Source organism: Papio anubis, chromosome 5 (assembly GCF_008728515.1).
Source record: "Papio anubis isolate 15944 chromosome 5, Panubis1.0, whole genome shotgun sequence".
Lineage (NCBI taxonomy): Eukaryota > Metazoa > Chordata > Mammalia > Primates > Cercopithecidae > Papio > Papio anubis.
The window spans coordinates 88,632,043-88,649,733 of record NC_044980.1 but is presented as its reverse complement, the minus strand read 5'-3'; the positions used below and the strand labels follow the sequence as shown (position 1 = coordinate 88,649,733).

The following is a 17,691-nucleotide window of genomic DNA, read 5'->3' as shown; positions in this document are numbered from 1 at the left end:
ACCCTTAAATGCAGATTTTCAATGCTCCTTTTATTCTAACATTATCATCTCCATCCATATGCTTGCCAATGCCATTCTATTTTACACCTGAGATCCCAGTTGTACTTTACTAGAAAGTAAAGCATCTAAAGAGAGATCATTCTGATCTTGTTTCCATATTCTCATCAGGTCTTAAGTTAAGGAAAAACGAAACTGCCATGTCTTTCTCCCAACCTTGGCCACATCAATCCTCATCATGCCTCTAACCCTAATTGCAACATTAGATATCAGGAAGAAAGAGAAAAAAGGAGCCAGAAGAAGAGAAAGAGAGGAGAGAAAATGGGAGTGGGAAGGTGGGAAGAGTGATCCTGGGAATTTCAGGTTCAGGATCCTGGAACGGGGAGCAAGGAGTCCTGTGGCTTCCACGGGAACGGCCTCCCCTCAACAAATAAACCAAATCTAATGCATGAAACTATCTGACAAATGAACCTCCACAACAAGCAAAACCAAACCATCGTTTTGCTCTCCAGCTCCTCAGGTATTTTAGGAAACGTACCATTCTTCGCCAAATTAAGATTTTTAAAAAGCCACTAGAATATAATCTGCTTGACAGGAAGATTAAATCTCTCTTATCCACCTTTCTACTCACTGCTCATCAGTATAAATGAATGCAACAAAAGTTTCTCACAGTCATCGATAATATCAATATTGTGAGTATATCTTCCTTAACATTGTAATATTAATGTTTCTTTATATTATTGGGTAAATAAAAGCCATTTATATTTGATGGAAATTAGCAGCATTTATATTTGGTCTTTATTTTACCCATTTACACAAATGACACTTCTGTAGTCATCTGTGGAACCTCAACATTTCAACGTGAATTTACATAATGACTACTGGGGCATATTGGAAAGAGTACATGGTGAAGAGCTAGGGAACTGATGAGGGATGCCAAGATGCTCTTGCGTAAAGCAGGTTTTCTTTGCTTTTAACTTCTCATCCATGTATATCAGATTTGTCTGTTGAGAGGAGTTGCTTTTTAGAGGTTTGGAAATGTAGTTTCTATGTCAGCAAATTCTTAAATGATACAACTCCACAGTATTCTCCAAGGACGTTACAGTCCTAATACTATATGGGAAGTGCTGTGTGTTAAGATCAGTATCAAAATGACTGCAGAACCCAATATGCGCCACTGCAACCAAGCAAGAAGACTTGCTCCCACATATCCGACAAGCAGCTATTTGTATAAGTAGCTCCTCTGAATCTGTTTGAGCTACAACAAAATTAGGAGTATATAAAATTTTGCCAAAGCACACATAGAGGAAGAAAAATTATTTTTTTCAACTAGTAGATGGAAATGAAAGAGAACTTTCAGGGCCTGCTGGCTCAGGCTGCCAGGCTCATTCAGCTGTATAAAGATGACTATTAAAACTGGCATCACAGGTTTGGGTAAGTAAACATGCTTTTGATACATGCAACAAAGACTACTAAAGATCACCAAATGAAAAATTCCAAAATATCAGATAATAGAAAAGGTTTCATTTGGAGAGAAAAATAAAATTATAATTTTATTCTGATAAAACCTCTGCACTCACTCTCATTTTATTTCTCCAGGTTAAGTAAGACAAACCATGCTTTTAAATCTGAAGTTCTAACTGATGTTCTAGAAAATACCTAATGAGCCAACCTGACAAGTAACTTTATACTTAATAGGAATTTCCACTTACCACTCCTCCAAAATACTTTCCTATGTAGAAGTCATCAAGGCTGTGGAGTTCAAGATAGGTCGCTCCTAGTTCTTTTGCAAGTTGGATCCCTTCGGTTGTACTAACACAGCTCCCTCTGTCTGACGTACATAGTGGGCATGTACAAGGTAATTCTTCTGAGAAAACAAATTTTAAAACCAAGAGTTTTGGAATTAAACAGGGAAAAAAATGGTACACAGACAATCTGAACATTAAACAACAAACTAAGAGTTCATACCAGAGCCACAGTTCAAAAGCCTTCAGTATATCCACTACCCACTAAATCCTGAATAAAAAGCGTCAATGACCATAGAAAGGTCCCTAAATAAACAAGCAGTCACTGCAAGAATAATAAATAGCATTTTAGAAAATAGAAGAATTTAGAGTAGGTGAATGGATATTAACAAACAACCAGTACTCGTGGGTCTGCTTCTTTTTACACAACCTTGACATCCTGAATATCAATATTTCTAGGCCAGTAGAAAAGAAGGTAAATGTAACAACTTAATTGCCATGGAGAGCATGGAAAACAGTGGATTTGCTTTTTTAATATAATAAACTTTAAATCTATTTACGAAGTTTGAGTAAACCTTATACTTCTATTGTAACAGAACCTTCAATTTGACCTGATTTTCCAGGCAACAAAATTGTCACTCTCTTTGTAAACTTCATATGAAGTACATTCCTATTAATTCAGACATTTCAATCATTAAACTCTAAAGCATTCAACTTTATCTTTTCCTTTAAGATTAAAAACTGAAGGAATAAAAAGTATTAACTCAAAAAATAAAAAGTATTAACTCAATCATTCTTTATCTTTTCCTTTAAGATTAAAAACTGAAGGAATAAAAAGTATTAACTCAAAAAATGAAATGTCCCAAGATTCACAGTTGTATCATGTATAGATCTATGGCTAGGAAGGTGGGAGAACAATCTATCTATTAAGAACATCTCTAGTAAGGCTAAAAATATATGTTTAACTCCATATTTCTCAGCCAGATTTGTTATGTGTCGTGACCACATCAGATGTGTCACCATTCAAAAAGGCTGCCAGATCAAAAGAGGGTAAATTCATTTCCAGAAATGCATGTTGTTGTAGATTGGCTTCCCGTGGGGAGGAAGACTCTAAGATGAAGAGTGGTGTGGAGAAGGTTAATTGGGGAGCGATCTTGGGAATAACCCTTCTCGGGGGTGAGGAATGCAGGACTGGGTAGAGGGAAAATCGGAATTGCAGTCCTGTTGGAACAGGGACCAAAGCTGATCCTACAGGGGGCTCTGGAGCTTAGATGGTCTTTTAGAGTTGTTCCTCATTTGGGGAAAGGAGGTTGCTGAGCTGTACCCTATCCCTAAATTGACCAGTAATCAGACAAGGACTAAACCCCTGGAGCAGGCATAACTTGGGCATGGCAGCTCCCATCGGCACAGACTAATGCATGGAAAGTGGCTCACATGTGCACCACCAGCAGCCAGCAAGCCCCAATAACTGAGGGAGTAAGTACATTGGCCCTGAAAGGACATTTGAGTAGCTCCTCATTACATATGCAGCAACTTCCCTACGAATGAACTGCATACAGATGGAGCAGATACATGTAAATATTGGGTATATGCGAATTATATTTAGTGCATATGCATAACACGTAAAAATGCACATAAACAGGCACACACACATGCACACAGACACACATGGCTTAGATAATTTTAGCTTCACTGAAAGCATTTTGGAGCTCAGAAGCCATATATTCATATTCTCATTTTGCAGAGGAAGAAACTGAGGCTCAGAGAGGTTATGTGACTTTTCCAAGTCTCTTTGTGGGTTAGAGATAAACAACATAACACTGCTACTTGCTCCGCCTAAAAAGAAAAGTGACACTAAAAGAAAAAATAAAGATATACTTTTAGTAAAGAATTACTGATTCCAAAGATACAGTGATTTAAACGTTAAACTTGAGTTCTCTAAATTATGCCGTAAGTTCTAATTTGAGATTTTACTTTTACTTTTTCTAAGATCATTTTAAGTTTGGAGCAAATAAAGTTTTCATACAGAATTTAGCCTATCTTGAAAAATAATATGTTGGTGTTTAACATTCTTTACAAAGCCTTCGTAAACAGTGCCTTTGGTTTTCTGAAAACAGAGGCCTTCTTATATCTACAAAGGTCTCCTTATGTTGATGGAATGGAGTGGGTAGGCAGATCATCTTATTAAACTTTATTTCTGGACAGAAATCAAGCAGAGACAGGAGTGTTTCAAGTGGAAAAATGAAGTGAACATAACGTAAAATAATTTTTAACAATCTTGATTTGAGGGAGAAAATATAACTAATTTCAGGTTTATGCTAGTGGGGTGGGTTTTCCACTGTGCATGGTGGTAAGCAACTTACTTACACAGGTTCCTAGAAAGCACCCTGTAACTCTTCTACGTCACTGAAGACATTTGTTTTCGTTCACTCACCAGAAAGGAAAAAAATGTCTAGTCATTCTACACCATATTATGCTGTAACTATGTTGAAACTTAGCTACCTACCCTTTATCTGGATTCTAAAATCTTACTTCTTAAAACCTTCTCCATAGGCTTTTGTTTCTAAATAGTTACTTTGTGGTTCTCTTTTGAACCATTCCTATATTCTTCAATATCAATCAGCTATACGATCTAAGATTCCAAGTAGAAGTCTGACTTGCATTGGTTATAGCAGGAGAACCAATTCTGAATTAAATTAATTTACATTAATCATTTAATCAGAAATAAGCAGAGGACTCAAACTAATTTTAAACTGTGGTGCCGCATGGTCACGTGACTGAATCAGTGCTACACTTCTAGCTAACGTTATAGTCTTTTTTTCCCTTACATGTTTAAGATGTTATCATAAAATGCTGTCTATTTTTTTTTTTTTAAAGCAAGCACAATGTAACTCTGACATTCAAATGGGTAACATCTCTTTGAAAAGCAGTGGCTTTGGGAACCTGTAAGTTAATTCTTACAACACTGCCACTGTTCGGAAGTTTTAGAAATTCTTTTCAAAAATTCTAACCTAGTAAACGACCAGGCTCTACTGGAGTTTCAAAAATAACTGAAAGTATGACTGTCTTTGGGAGCTTAAAGCTATGCATACATTCTAAGCACATTCTGAAAAAAAATATCTCTTTTCAAGATAGATTCAATATTTCGTACAAGCTGAAAATTTATTCCGAGCCAAATATGTTGAAGATATCCATAGGGTCAAAGTTGTCAAAAACATGGGTAACAAAGGAAAGATATGAGACTGGACTATATTTGCTGAATTCTTTTTAATTTTAAAAAGAATTTCAAGAAGCTGAGCATGATGGCATGTGCTTAATTCCAGCTACTTGGGAGGCTGAGGTAGGAGGATCCCTTGAGCTCAGGAGTTGGGGGCCAGCCTGGTCGACATCGTGAAATCCCATCTCCATTTTTTTATTTTTTAAATGTTTATGTATTTATTTATTTATGTTGAGACAGGGTCTCACTCTGTCCCCAGGCTGGAGTGCAGTGGTATGATCTCTGGCTCAAGTGATCCTCCCACCTCAGTCTACCTAGTAGCTGGAACTACTGGTGTGCATCACCACACCTGGCTAATTTTCATATTTTTACTAGAGATGGGGTTTCACCATGTTGCCCAGGCTGGTCTTGAACTCTTGATCGCAAGTGATCCTCCCACCTCAGCCTCCCAAAGTGCTGGGACTGCAGATATGAGTCACCATGGCCAGCCCCATCTCTATTTAAAACAAAAAACAAACAAACAAGAAGGTAAAAAGGATTCCAAGGGAATTATAAGGAGAGCACCCAGCACAGCTTCATGTATTCCAAGGGACGGATGGGGGGAAGCCAATAAAGGTCCTTGAGTTGAATAGCCAGATTTAGCTTTGTAATTACTTTATAATTACATCTTGTATGGCAAATTAATTTCATCGTTAGTGAAACTGATTTTTTCGTTTACTTAGATCATCCATAAAACCATTCACTCACTGAATAAACGTTTAGTGAGCACCTACCACACATCAAGTACCAAGGATATAAAAATGAAATGATAAAAAAACTCATAGTCAACTGAGACAAGATAGACATGACAGAAAACAGTTATAACATAACGTAATAAGCACTGAAATAAAGGTGTCCAAAGCCACCACAGAACAGAGGAAAGAAAGTTAACTGTCTGGGGGCGGATTACGGAAGGCTTCACAGAAAGTGTAATGATTTAAAAGGTAAGTGTGAATTTGCTATGCTGATATGACAGGGACTGTGTAGAGGGGTACTACAGTTAAGAATACAGCATATACAGAGGACGGGGTGTGAGAAGAAAGGAAAACACTCATTTTCAGTTTCAAGATGGAAAGCTAAGCTCACACTGTGATCTCCCCTCCCTGCCAAATCACAGAGATGGTGAAATAAAGGGGGAAGGAGGGAGAGAAGAAGGAGAGAGGGAGGGGGGAAAGGAAGAAGGGAGGAAGGAAGGAAAGAAGGAAGGGGGAGAGAGGATAGGTGCATTGTCTCATGCCTGTAATCACAGCACTTTGGGAGGCTGAGGCAGGTGGATAACTTGAGGTCAGGAGTTTGAGACCAGCCTGGGCAATATGATGAAACTCCATCTCTACTAAAAATACAGAAATTACCCAGGCATGGTGGTTCATACCTATAATTGCAGTTACTTAGGAGGCTGAGGCAGGAAAATCACTTGAACCTGAGAGGTGGAGGTTGCAGTGAGCTGAGATCGTGCCACTGCACTCCAGCTTGGGTGACAGAGTGGCACTCTGTCTCAAAAATAAAAAGGGGGGGGAGGGGAAGAAGTGAGGGAAGGAGGGAAGAGTGGAGGAAAGAAGGAAGGGAGGGAAGGAGAAAGAGAGGGAGGGAAGCAGGAAGGACTGAATAGACAGCAACACTCAAAAACTAGAGGGGAAACCTCATCAGCTCAGAAACTAGCAGTGCCTGAGAGAATGAAGGCAGGCAGCACAGGACAAAAGAGGCCTCCTGAAGCTCTGAGTACAGGTTCACACTGCAGCCACATCCAGAGCGCTCCCTGCTCAACAATGTGGGGAGCAAGAAGGAGGAGGAGGCCCAAAGGCAAACGACTGGGGATGAGTGGGAGAACCCCTGTGGAAACAGCCAGGTCTGTTGATCCTGGGTGTTTTCCTACTTACACCCCCATCCCCAGACAGCAGCTGGGCAGAGAAAGAGGAAGGCATCAATCCAACAAGGAAAGTCAACTGCAAAGGTAGGCAAATTAAGAATTACCCAATGTTTAAGAAGCATCCATACCATAAAATAAAATCTCATCAAGTAGAATGACTTATAATGCCGTCTTAAAACCAAACTTAATAGACAAATCAAAATCAAATTATTAAGTATCATTAATTACCCTGAGAGTTTTTTTAAGCAAAAGTTTGCATCCTTAAGACTGGAACAAGAAATTATGAAAACAGCCATTACAGATCTTGTATGAAAAGCTTTTGAAACAAAAAATGTAATAAGGCAGAATAGCAGAACAGACCCAGCAGAATTAATGTGTGAACCAGAAGAAAAGGCCAAGGAAATCTACCATAATGCAACACAAAGAAACAAAGCATTAAGAAATATAAAAGAAAGATAAAAGAATCAGAGAAGAGATCCAGAAGTTTCAACATCAGTCTAACAAGAGTTCCAAAAGAAGAGAATAGAGAAAATGGAGGGATGGTAATATCTGAAGTCACAAAGTTAAGACTTTCCCAGACCTAAATAAAAACATAAAGTTTTTCAAGTAGTTCAGTGTGACTGTTACATAAGACAGGGAATTGTGCCTTGCAAGATTCTAGAAACAGTCAGAGGCTACATCATGAAGGATCTTGCATTTTAGGTAATGATTTTATAAGCAAAAGTCATTGAAATGAGATACAAATGGTATCGGTGCCCATAATTTAAAGAAAAGGTATAATCCCTGGCTCTAGCCAATTAAAGGGCTTAGAAGTAAAGACACCTAAAGTCATGAGCATCTAAGAGTCCAGACCTTGGTTTCTAAACATCATTGCCCCCTAGAAGGAACCAGAATTCCCTAAAGAAATGGCTGATTCTAGGACTGGGACAGGCGAAGTCTGAGCCTGGAATATCTTGTGGCAGAAAATAAGGAAGGGGCTAAAAACTGATTAGAGGTAGCTTGAAATGATTACCTCTAGGCAAATATGGAACAATGCGAGCATCCAAAAGAATAATCAGAACAGATTATAAAATACTGAATTTAATATACAAATCCGTGAATCATGATAATTCTAAGAGAAAAATCTGGGAGCACAGAAAAAGGAAAGCTCCATTTACAGAAGAGTATCAACTAATAAGTGTAGGAGGAATGATAGAAACATCACTATTTTCCAAGCACATTTATCATAAATGAAGGAATTATGAAACTAAAGGGCCTGGGTTCATTAAAAATGTTAACCTTACAAAAGACACGGTCCCTCCCCCTCAAAAACCATTGGGAGTACTGCTCCAGATTAAAAGAGATTAGAAGGCAGATGTGGTAATGCATGCCGATAATCTTAGCTACTTGGCAGTCTGCGGCAGGTGAACTGCTTAAGCTGGAGTTCCAGACCAGCCTAGGCAACACAGCAAGATCTTGTCTCTAAAAAAAAAGAAAGAAAGAAAGAAAAAAAAGAGAATAGGCCGGGCGCGGTGGCTCAAGCCTGTAATCCCAGCACTTTGGGAGGCCGAGATGGGTGGATCACGAGGTCAGGAGATCGAGATCATCCTGGGAAACCCCGTCTCTACTAAAAGATACAAAAAACTAGCCGGGCTAGTGGCGGGTGCCTGTAGTCCCAGTCACTCGGGAGGCTGAGGCAGGAGAATGGAGTGAACCCGGGAGGCGGAGCTTGCTGTGAGCTGAGATCCGGCCACTGCACTCCAGCCTGGGCGACAGAGCGAGACTCCGTCTCAAAAAAAAAAAGAAAAGAAAAAAAAGAGAATAGAGACATATAACAACTAAATGCAATGTGTAATTTTTAACTGCATCTTGGATTGGTTAAACAACAACAACAATAAACCCCAGCTCTAACGCACATTATAAACAAACAACTGGGGAAATGTAAATATGGATTATATCTTAAATAATAGTAAAAATATAATAGTATGTTAGATTTCTTGATTGATGATGAGATAATACATGCTAAAGTAAATAGTAATAAAGAAATCTCATAATGTTTACAATTTACTCTCAAATAGTTCAGCCAAAAATAGTGTGTGTGTGTGTGTCGCGCGTGCTTGCTTATAAAATCTAGGGTTCAATGTCTCATTCTTGTCAACTTTCTTAGGTTTGAAATTTTGCAAAATAAGAGGCAAAGAAGAAAGTTCCTAAAGAATTCAAAGCATTGAGCACCATGATCTGACTTGTATTCTAGGATGACTATTCTGAGAGAATTTATTTCAGAAAGAGACAAACCAGGAATAGCACACCAGAGGCCAATTTACCATGAAACTGATGAAGCTCAAGCTTCAAGGCTCTTTTCTTATGGATCCTTTCCAAGCCCCAGGAAGAACCTAAGCAATATATCTTCACATGGTCATATTCTTTTGTAAAATTTGCAAAATAAGATATTTAGTCAAGACTACTGTCTCCACTCCAAATCACTTCATCTTGTATCAGGCAGCTCTGGAGTAACTATGGGCATTTTGGGGATGCTGCTAAGGGGAATTTAACTTTAGGCTTAGTTAGCTGTTTGTGGTTTATAGTCGCGTCCATGTATAGTTGAGTGATAACTATCCTAATACACGTATGACTTTCAGAAATGCTTCTGCCTCCCACAGTGCACACTTATTTGGTGTTACGACAAGAATCCTGAGCTGAAATAGGAATACAACACAAACTCTGGTGCCCAGGACCAGAAAGATGTGGAAAGAGAAGAAACATGCAGAAAGAAAAACTGATTATCATTCTCTTCTCTCTATAGAAAATATCACAAAGTGGTTGTATTAGTCCGTTCTCATGCTGCTAGTAAAGACATACCAGAGACTGGCTAATTTATAAAGAAAAAGAGGTTTAACGGACTCATAGTTCAATATGGCTGGGGAGGTCTCACGATCATGGTGGAAAGTGAAGGAGGGGCAAAATCACATCTTACATGGCAGCAGGCAAAAGAGCATGAGCAGAACTGCCCTTTTATAAAACCATCAGATCTCACAAGACTTATTAACTATCACAAGAACAGCACGGGAAAAACCTGCTCCCATGATTCAACTACCTCCCACCAGGTCCCTCCCATGACATATAGGGATTATGACAATTCAGTGTGAGATTTGTGTGGGGACACAGCCATAACCTATCAGTGGTTATCATATGAAGAGATGACCAAAGACTATGGTCACCCAAAAAATATAAGAAAAGTTGAAGAAGTATCAGGCTGCTAAAAAGATGTGTTGCCAGATGTGATGGCTCATGCCTGTAACCCCAGCACTTTGGGAGGCTGAAGGGGGCAGACGGCTTGAGCCTAGGAGATGGAGACTAGCCTGAGCAACATGGCAGAATTCTGTCTCTGCAAAAAAATCGGCCAGGTGTGGTGGCATGTGCCTATAGTCCCTGCTACTCAGGAGGCTGAGGTGAGGGGATCATTCGAGCTCAGGAGGTCGAGGCTGCAGTGAGCTACGATCACGCCACTGCACTCCAGCCTGGACAACAGAGCGAGACCCTATCTCAAAAATATATATATGTATTTAAAAATGTTTATAGTATTTAACAGCTTTTTTAGTCGTAATTTGCTGTGCTTTCACTTATCATTCTAAATATTTACTTTTGTACATGTATGTATCTGTTATTTTGTGGGTTTTTTTCCTTACAAAGGACCTCCCAAATTGTATAAGTGTGAGGCCCTACAAAATCTGAAACCATCCCTTAAAGAGACCAAAAAGAAGGCCACCATGACAAATAATTAAATGACCAAAATATGAAATCCAATGGAGATGAAGAGAAAGTAATGAGTTTGAAATTTATTTAAAATATAAAAGCAAAAGGGCTTAATCAACTGGATATGGGGAATTGGGCTGCGTCTAGGATGATTCTTGTTTGGGTGAATGGATAGGATTGGCATCATTCACTAAGACAGGGAATTTGGCCAGAGGAAGATGATGTCTATGGAGATATGTGTCAGGAGTGAGACTAAAGCCAGAGAGACAGACTGAACAGTCATCAGTGTTTATACAGGAGAAGCCAGGGTAACAGATTAGCAGGTTAATGGTTTGGTTGAAGAGTAAGAACAGGTGAGGTCAAAGGATGGAACCCTGAGAAGCAATTCCACGATATGTTGGTGCCGCTGTGTGTGTGGGAGATGGGAGAAAGGTAAAGGAGACAGAGTTAGAAGAACCAGGAAAGAAACAGTAGCTTTATTAAATGGAGGGAGAAGTATGTTTCAATAATTTCAATAAGAGATAACTATTATTATCTCTTATCTCTTCAGTAAGAGATAATTGTTATTAAAGTGTATTAAATTTGGCTAACGAGGATATAAATGGTGTCTTAGTTCATTTTGTGCTGCTAAAATGGAACACCACAGACTGGGTAATTTCTAAAGAAAAAAAATTTATTTCTCACAGTTCTGGAGGCTGAGATGTCCAATATCAAGGTGCCAGCATCTGGTGAGGCCTTCCTGCAGCAACGTCCCACGGTGGAAGGCAGAAGTCCAAGAGAGCTCACAAGACAGAGGGCAGAAGGGGGCCAAACTCATCCTTTTATCAGGAGCCCACTCCCGTGATAATTAACCCACTCTAGAGATAATAACATCAATCCATTTACGAGGGCAGAGTTCTCTTGCCCTAATTACCTCCTAAAGTCCCACTGCCCAACACTGTGTCCATCACATGAACTTGGGGGAACACATTCAGACCACAGCAACTGGAGACCCTGAGTGAGAACAAACTTGGTGCACTTGTGAAAGTCAGAGTCAGACTGTAGTGGACTGAAGAATGAATAGGAAATGGACTCGGGAAGTGTGGATACCTCTTTTATGAATCATGACCAGAAATAAAAAGAAAGATAAGGAACTAGAGAGGATATGGGGTCATGGGTGGGTCATGCCTGCCTTATTTGTATCTACTAATGCTAAATAGATACCCGCCCTCTGACCCAACAATCCCACTCCTGGGTAACCACCTAAGCATCCTCAAAAGAATGGATACATTATGGCATATTCATACAATGGAAAAATATACAGTAATAAAAAGAACGAACTACAGATAAACACGACATGGACAAATCTCAAAAGTATTACGCCAACTGAAATTAGCCTGAACTAAGACACCACCACATACTGTATAATTTCATTGGTCTCAAGTTCAGAAATAGGTAAAACTAATCTATGTTGTTAGAAGTCAGAATAGCAGTTACCTCTGAGGAGGAGAGGTATGAACTGGGAAGAGCATGAGGGATCCTTCTCAAGTGCTGCAAATGTGCCATGCCTTGATCTGTGTGGGTTGCGTGGCTGTATACATAGGTAAAAATGCATTTAGCTGCACTCTAAGATAACCAAATTTTATGTCCTTTACTTTGCAATATCTCAATTTCAAAGTTTTTAGAATAATGTGTAAAAGTAAAAATTTTAAAATAGCTTTACTAAGGAAATTCCACTAAGAAGATCTGTAAAATACCACCAAATCAAACTGAATCCTGAGTTGGCCCAAAGGTATCTGACAATAATATGCACAGCAGTAATGGCTGAAGCAGCCCAAACCCAGTGAATCTACCAGTCATAGAATAAGCAATCCTTTCTCTTAGGCAGCACTATCACTGTTTCCAGCTCACTCATTATTATCTACCTAAAAATCCTGCTCCCAAGTCCACATTTTCATGTGAACAATCTATTCTTCCCAATCGGGTAGACCTTCAGATCATCAAAAAGAGTTTTCTAGGGCTCAGCATCAGCCTAATACCTCTCATATGTCAAAATAACACAATTGCTGACTTCCATCACCACTGTAGAAGAGACATTTAGAAGACGGATTTGCACCCAGTGGAATCACAGCAGAAGTTCATAATCCTCTTCTTTGTTGCCTTTTTATTGTATCAAATGAGGAGGTGATAGCAGCTGGCATTGAACCAAAGTCACTCTGGTTTTCAAAAACAAACCCTATTATTCATTAATAAAGTTAGCACTATTTAAAATATACAATATTTGCATGCTCATTATAAAAGAGAATATTAAATACTTACCATTTTGTCTGGTACCAACAGCAGCAATAATTACTGGAACTGAATTTAATGCTCTTTTTATCACTGGAATATAATTATCCTTTACTTCATGGAATGAAAACTTGTCATTAACGTTGTATTTGATCACAATGATGTCAGCGCCCCCAATTAGATTTCGAGAAGTGTACCAATCACTGTCAAATATGTCCTAAACCAAAATGCAAACAGCAATCTTTAGTCTACTTATCTTCCAATCAATGCTGAAATAATTTATGACATTAATTTTTGGAATTCATAAAAAATTATTTTAAAATAAGTAACTACATAAAATTAAAAGTGTTGCAGTCTGCCAACCCTCTTTTTGAAAATGTTTACTTACTCATGTAGCCTGGACAATTATGTAATGGTTAAACAGGAGAACCTGAGAATTCTTGAGAGTCAGATGAAATAAGCAACCTCTTTCACTATTTGCACTTAAAAATAAGCCTTTTGTTTTAAAATTACACTATATTTTTATCACCTCATAAATTCAAAAGTGTAACATTATGGCATTAGATGGAAGAGCAACAGTATGAGTAACGAAGCCTCAAAGGTTTTCCTGTGACCCAGTTAGACACTGCAGGATTTTCAGTGTTTTGAACTGCAATACATTTTAAATTCTGTGAAGTTCCATATACTTTATTCGTATTTTCAAAATTCATGTATACTTTTCAACTTCATCCATCCTTTGGACAGTACTGTATATATAGTGTATGAATGTGGGGTGAGGGAGAAATTCCTTTATAAAAATAGAAATACTGTGTATTACAAGGTGTTAACATGGTAAGGAATATATTTTCAATTCATGTATTTTGCTTACATAAATTAAAAATACAGGATAAACCCTTCTAGTTCTGAAATATTTACTTTTGTGCTACAGCTAATAACATTTATATTTATTTAGAACTGGGGCCATAACTAATTTACGACAAACACTATTCCTTAAAAATATAATGTTTTGATTTTTTTTTTTCTTGGAGACAGGATCTTACACTCTGTCACCCAGGATGGAGTTCAGTGACATGATCTTGGCTCACTGCAGCCTCCGCCTCCCAGGTTCAAGCAATTCCTGTGCCTCAGCCTCCCGAGTAGCTGGGACTACAGGTGTGCACCACCATTCCAGCTAATTTTTTGTACTTTAGCAGAGATGGGGTTTCAACCATGATGCTCAGGCTGGTCTTGAACTCTGAGCTCAGGCAATCTGCCCACTTCGATCTCCCAAAGTGGTAGGATTACAGGCATGAGCCACCACGCCTGGCCTGGGTTGATATTTTAAATATAATTTTTCAAAGTTTTTGTATGAATAGTGATGTAAGGAAAATATCTTTAGGTATCTTAATTCCACTACCAAATAAGTACAAGTAGTTTTCTTCTCACATTCTAGTTAACTATTAATCATTTGTCCTTTTATGTGGCCTTTGGTACATATTTCTAGGATGTAATAAAGCTAGATTAAGAAAATAGCTAGGTGTGACGAACGGGTCCAAAATCTGTTGAGCTAAGAAAGTTCAAACTTTGAAATAATGAATCTAAAACAGGGTTAACAGTGTTTGAATCAGCCAACCAAGGTCTACGTGACAGAGCTTTTATCCTACAATGGAACATTCTGGAGGAGTATCACACAGCAATGCCCTTCTGCAGAGAAAGCTTCTTCTCATCAGTGCCTCCCCCAGTTCCCCATACCCTCCCAGCCACTCATTTCCCACAAGTACACTCAGAGTAACAAGAACTGCAGAATTTTTTGTCATGAATACCCTATCAAAACTGAGATGCGTACAGTATCTTTGAAGGAAGGTAAAAGAACTAAAAAAAAAAAAAAAGGCGAACTATGGACTATAAACAACAAAGGCAAGGCTTGAACTTGGTAGAGGGTGCAAGGGGGAAGAAGGGAAGAGGGACACAGTGCAAGAAAATGGGAAAGCTTCCCAGCAGAACTCTCAAACTGCCAAATCCCAAACCACACAGCCTATTCAGTTCCAAATGCATCTGTTATAGCATTCAAGTTCAAAGTATACAAGTATAACAGAGTGCATTAGTATAACAAGGAAGACAAACGAGATAAAAAGCTAAACAAAAGTGGGGCCAATATTAAGCAGCCATTTAACTGAGAGAATAAATCAAAAGTAGCTGCTTTTCGAATTCCAAATAGTTCAAAATTCCAGAGTTACTGGAGAAGTATCCGGGCAAGAGGAGGACCTTTAAGGGAAAACGTTATGAAAAAATGGGTCTGGGCATCTTTAACTCTGTGGGATTGAGGATGTGAAGACTATAAATACTTTTATTTGTAATCCAAAGCAGAGCTTCAAACCCTGCAAAGAAAACTGTAAATCTATTAAACTACCTCACTGCTTTTTGTGGAATATTTTTAACAAATAGCAAAAGATATAGAAACGTGAAATGAAATAATAACGTACCACACCAAAAAAACCGATGGGAAAGAGAGAAAGACACACTAAATAATGTGCTATGTCTAATGAATCTGCAGCACATTTGTTTTAAAAGTTCCAAGTATTTAAGGCAAGGATCCAGGGTAACGCTAAGGATCCATAGAAGAGAACTAGGGAAGAGAAACACAGATATCTCATTTAAACTTCAAGGCAACAACAACACATCTCTTCTCAAACTATGTCAAAGAGAAAATACTCCAAAGATTTCTAGAATTATGAAGGAAATCATATTCTCCTACCACTTGTAAATCAGTTCCAGGATTTCCTCTAGGGGGTTATGCAACACAAGGCTTGGAGCCACATTTGGAGAATTGAACTCATCTTTTAAAAAAAATCGGAATTTCTACAGTGAAACTATTTTATTTTACTTGAATGTGGGGCTGCATGTATGAAGAATGAACATCGCTGCCCCAGTGTACTGGTACTGTAGTTGTATACATCTTGAATGACCTGCGAAAATCTTACTTTTGCTTAGTATTAATACAAGTGATACATAACTATACTAAAGTTATAACAAACACTTTATTTTTATATTAGCTACCACTTATAGAGCAGCTACTAAATGTCAGCCTCTATACTTAGAACGTGATGCATGCTAGTTTCTCATTCACTTCTCAGCACAGCTCTAGGAGGCAGATTATTTTATAGATAGGGAAAATAAGGCTGAGAAGGTAAGTGATTTAACAAGGACACGCAGACCTGAAATGGCAATGTGAGAATCTGAAATCAGATCCTTTTGATATCAAAGGCTGTGCTTTATCTGCTCTGCTATATGTAATATTCTGATTCCGTAATATGTCAAATAACAGTTGATTAATGCAATCAGCTTTAGTATCTCTGATGGGCTTTACTTACCACCAAGTGAAGAAAAGCACCTTATAAAGAGCAACTCTAGAAATGGAATCTCATATCTGAAGATCATTATAACCCAGCAAATTGTACCGGGTTACAAACTTGGTGCCTTAAATAGGGCCAGAGTCTAACCAAACAAAAAGTGATTAGCAAAATAAACCATAACAATCAGCATATGGGAAAAATCCGTACTATAGAGGCTTATTTTCTCCATTTGGAAGATTTCATTTTACTAGACAAAGTGTATGGGATCACAAGCATTGCTGTTTGCAAAATTAACAATATAAACAGGAAAGTGTTAACAGCTCAAATTAAATATAGGGAAAGCAATCCTAACATCCTAATGTAGCTAATTTTATTTTCCCTACGTTTACTCTATTCACCAAACATTTGTTCAACTGCATGTTGAACCGTTATGTTTTTAGGCTGTAAGATCTTTCACGATGAAAGAGTCCAAGTAAAAGAAGTGTTTCATTTGCCTGCATAGACTCTGGTCAGTAAGCTCTCCATCATACTTCTTATGAACAGCGTCATCACTGTCATAACTAGGGGTTTAATAGCATCTCTTAATTGAAAAGGCCTGTTTTTTATTTTACCAAATTAACATAACTTTCTTCTTTAACTGAAAACTTACACAAGCAAGTGATCTTTTCTTTCTGTTACATGGAATTTTGCATAAAAAATTTTTCCAAGTACACTCTACACATTTTTTAGAAAGGCATGATAGTTTCCTATAGCCCTGATTCAGTTTTTAAAATTGCTGTTTAAATGTGAAATCTCACACAATGACAATTCATATTTTTTCAGGCACTAAACTTTCTTGTTATTAAATGTAAACTTAGCTGAAACATACGTAACTCCAATATCAGTAAAGAATCAGAGATTTTCAAATAAGACTAAAGGAAAACATTCAAACGTGATGTTATTGTATACTGAAAATACTTACATGTGTCAGAAAGTAAATTCCTTTCTCCCTTAATCAAACACTCAAGAATCGGGCTACAATTTATCCACTTCACTACAATTTTGTTCAATTATTACAAATTTTAATTTTTTAAGTTTTCCAAGCAACATTAGTAATATTATTTCTGATTTATGAGTCACTAAGACAAATGGCTAATACATAAAGAGTATTTGCATTATTAAAATTAAAAGTTTTCAGAGATCAATTAATAGTGCTATAAATGAGTCATTTAAAATTAACTCCCAGTCCCTGTCTTTTCCTCTGCTTTCCAGAGGAACTATTTCTGAACTGTCCCAGTGAAAAGTATTTTTGTCTGTGTTGAGCTTTGAGAAGGCTGTATTTTTAGAACACCAATATTACACTATCACCCATAGGGTAGGCATAAAAAAACACTGCTTTCTGCTGGTGAAACTTAGTGACCCCGTCCCTTGGAGTTGGCACATTCAACTGTCAGCTGCCTACCAAGGGACAACCCACAGTCGTGAAGTGTACCAGTAAGTGCTCCACATTCCCAC

General features: G+C 38.0%; 1 protein-coding gene across 1 annotated transcript in view; it reads right to left on the bottom strand.

The window, feature by feature from the left end:
• Positions 1-17,691, bottom strand: part of RHOBTB3 (Rho related BTB domain containing 3) — a 65,146-nt gene that overhangs the window by 46,493 nt on the left and 962 nt on the right. The window contains exons 3-4 of the mRNA XM_003899933.5: positions 12,896-13,082; positions 1,710-1,864 (exon numbers count right to left, since the gene is read on the bottom strand). Coding sequence (XP_003899982.1) covers positions 1,710-1,864; positions 12,896-13,082 — 342 coding nt within the window. The remainder of the gene's footprint in view (positions 1-1,709; positions 1,865-12,895; positions 13,083-17,691) is intronic.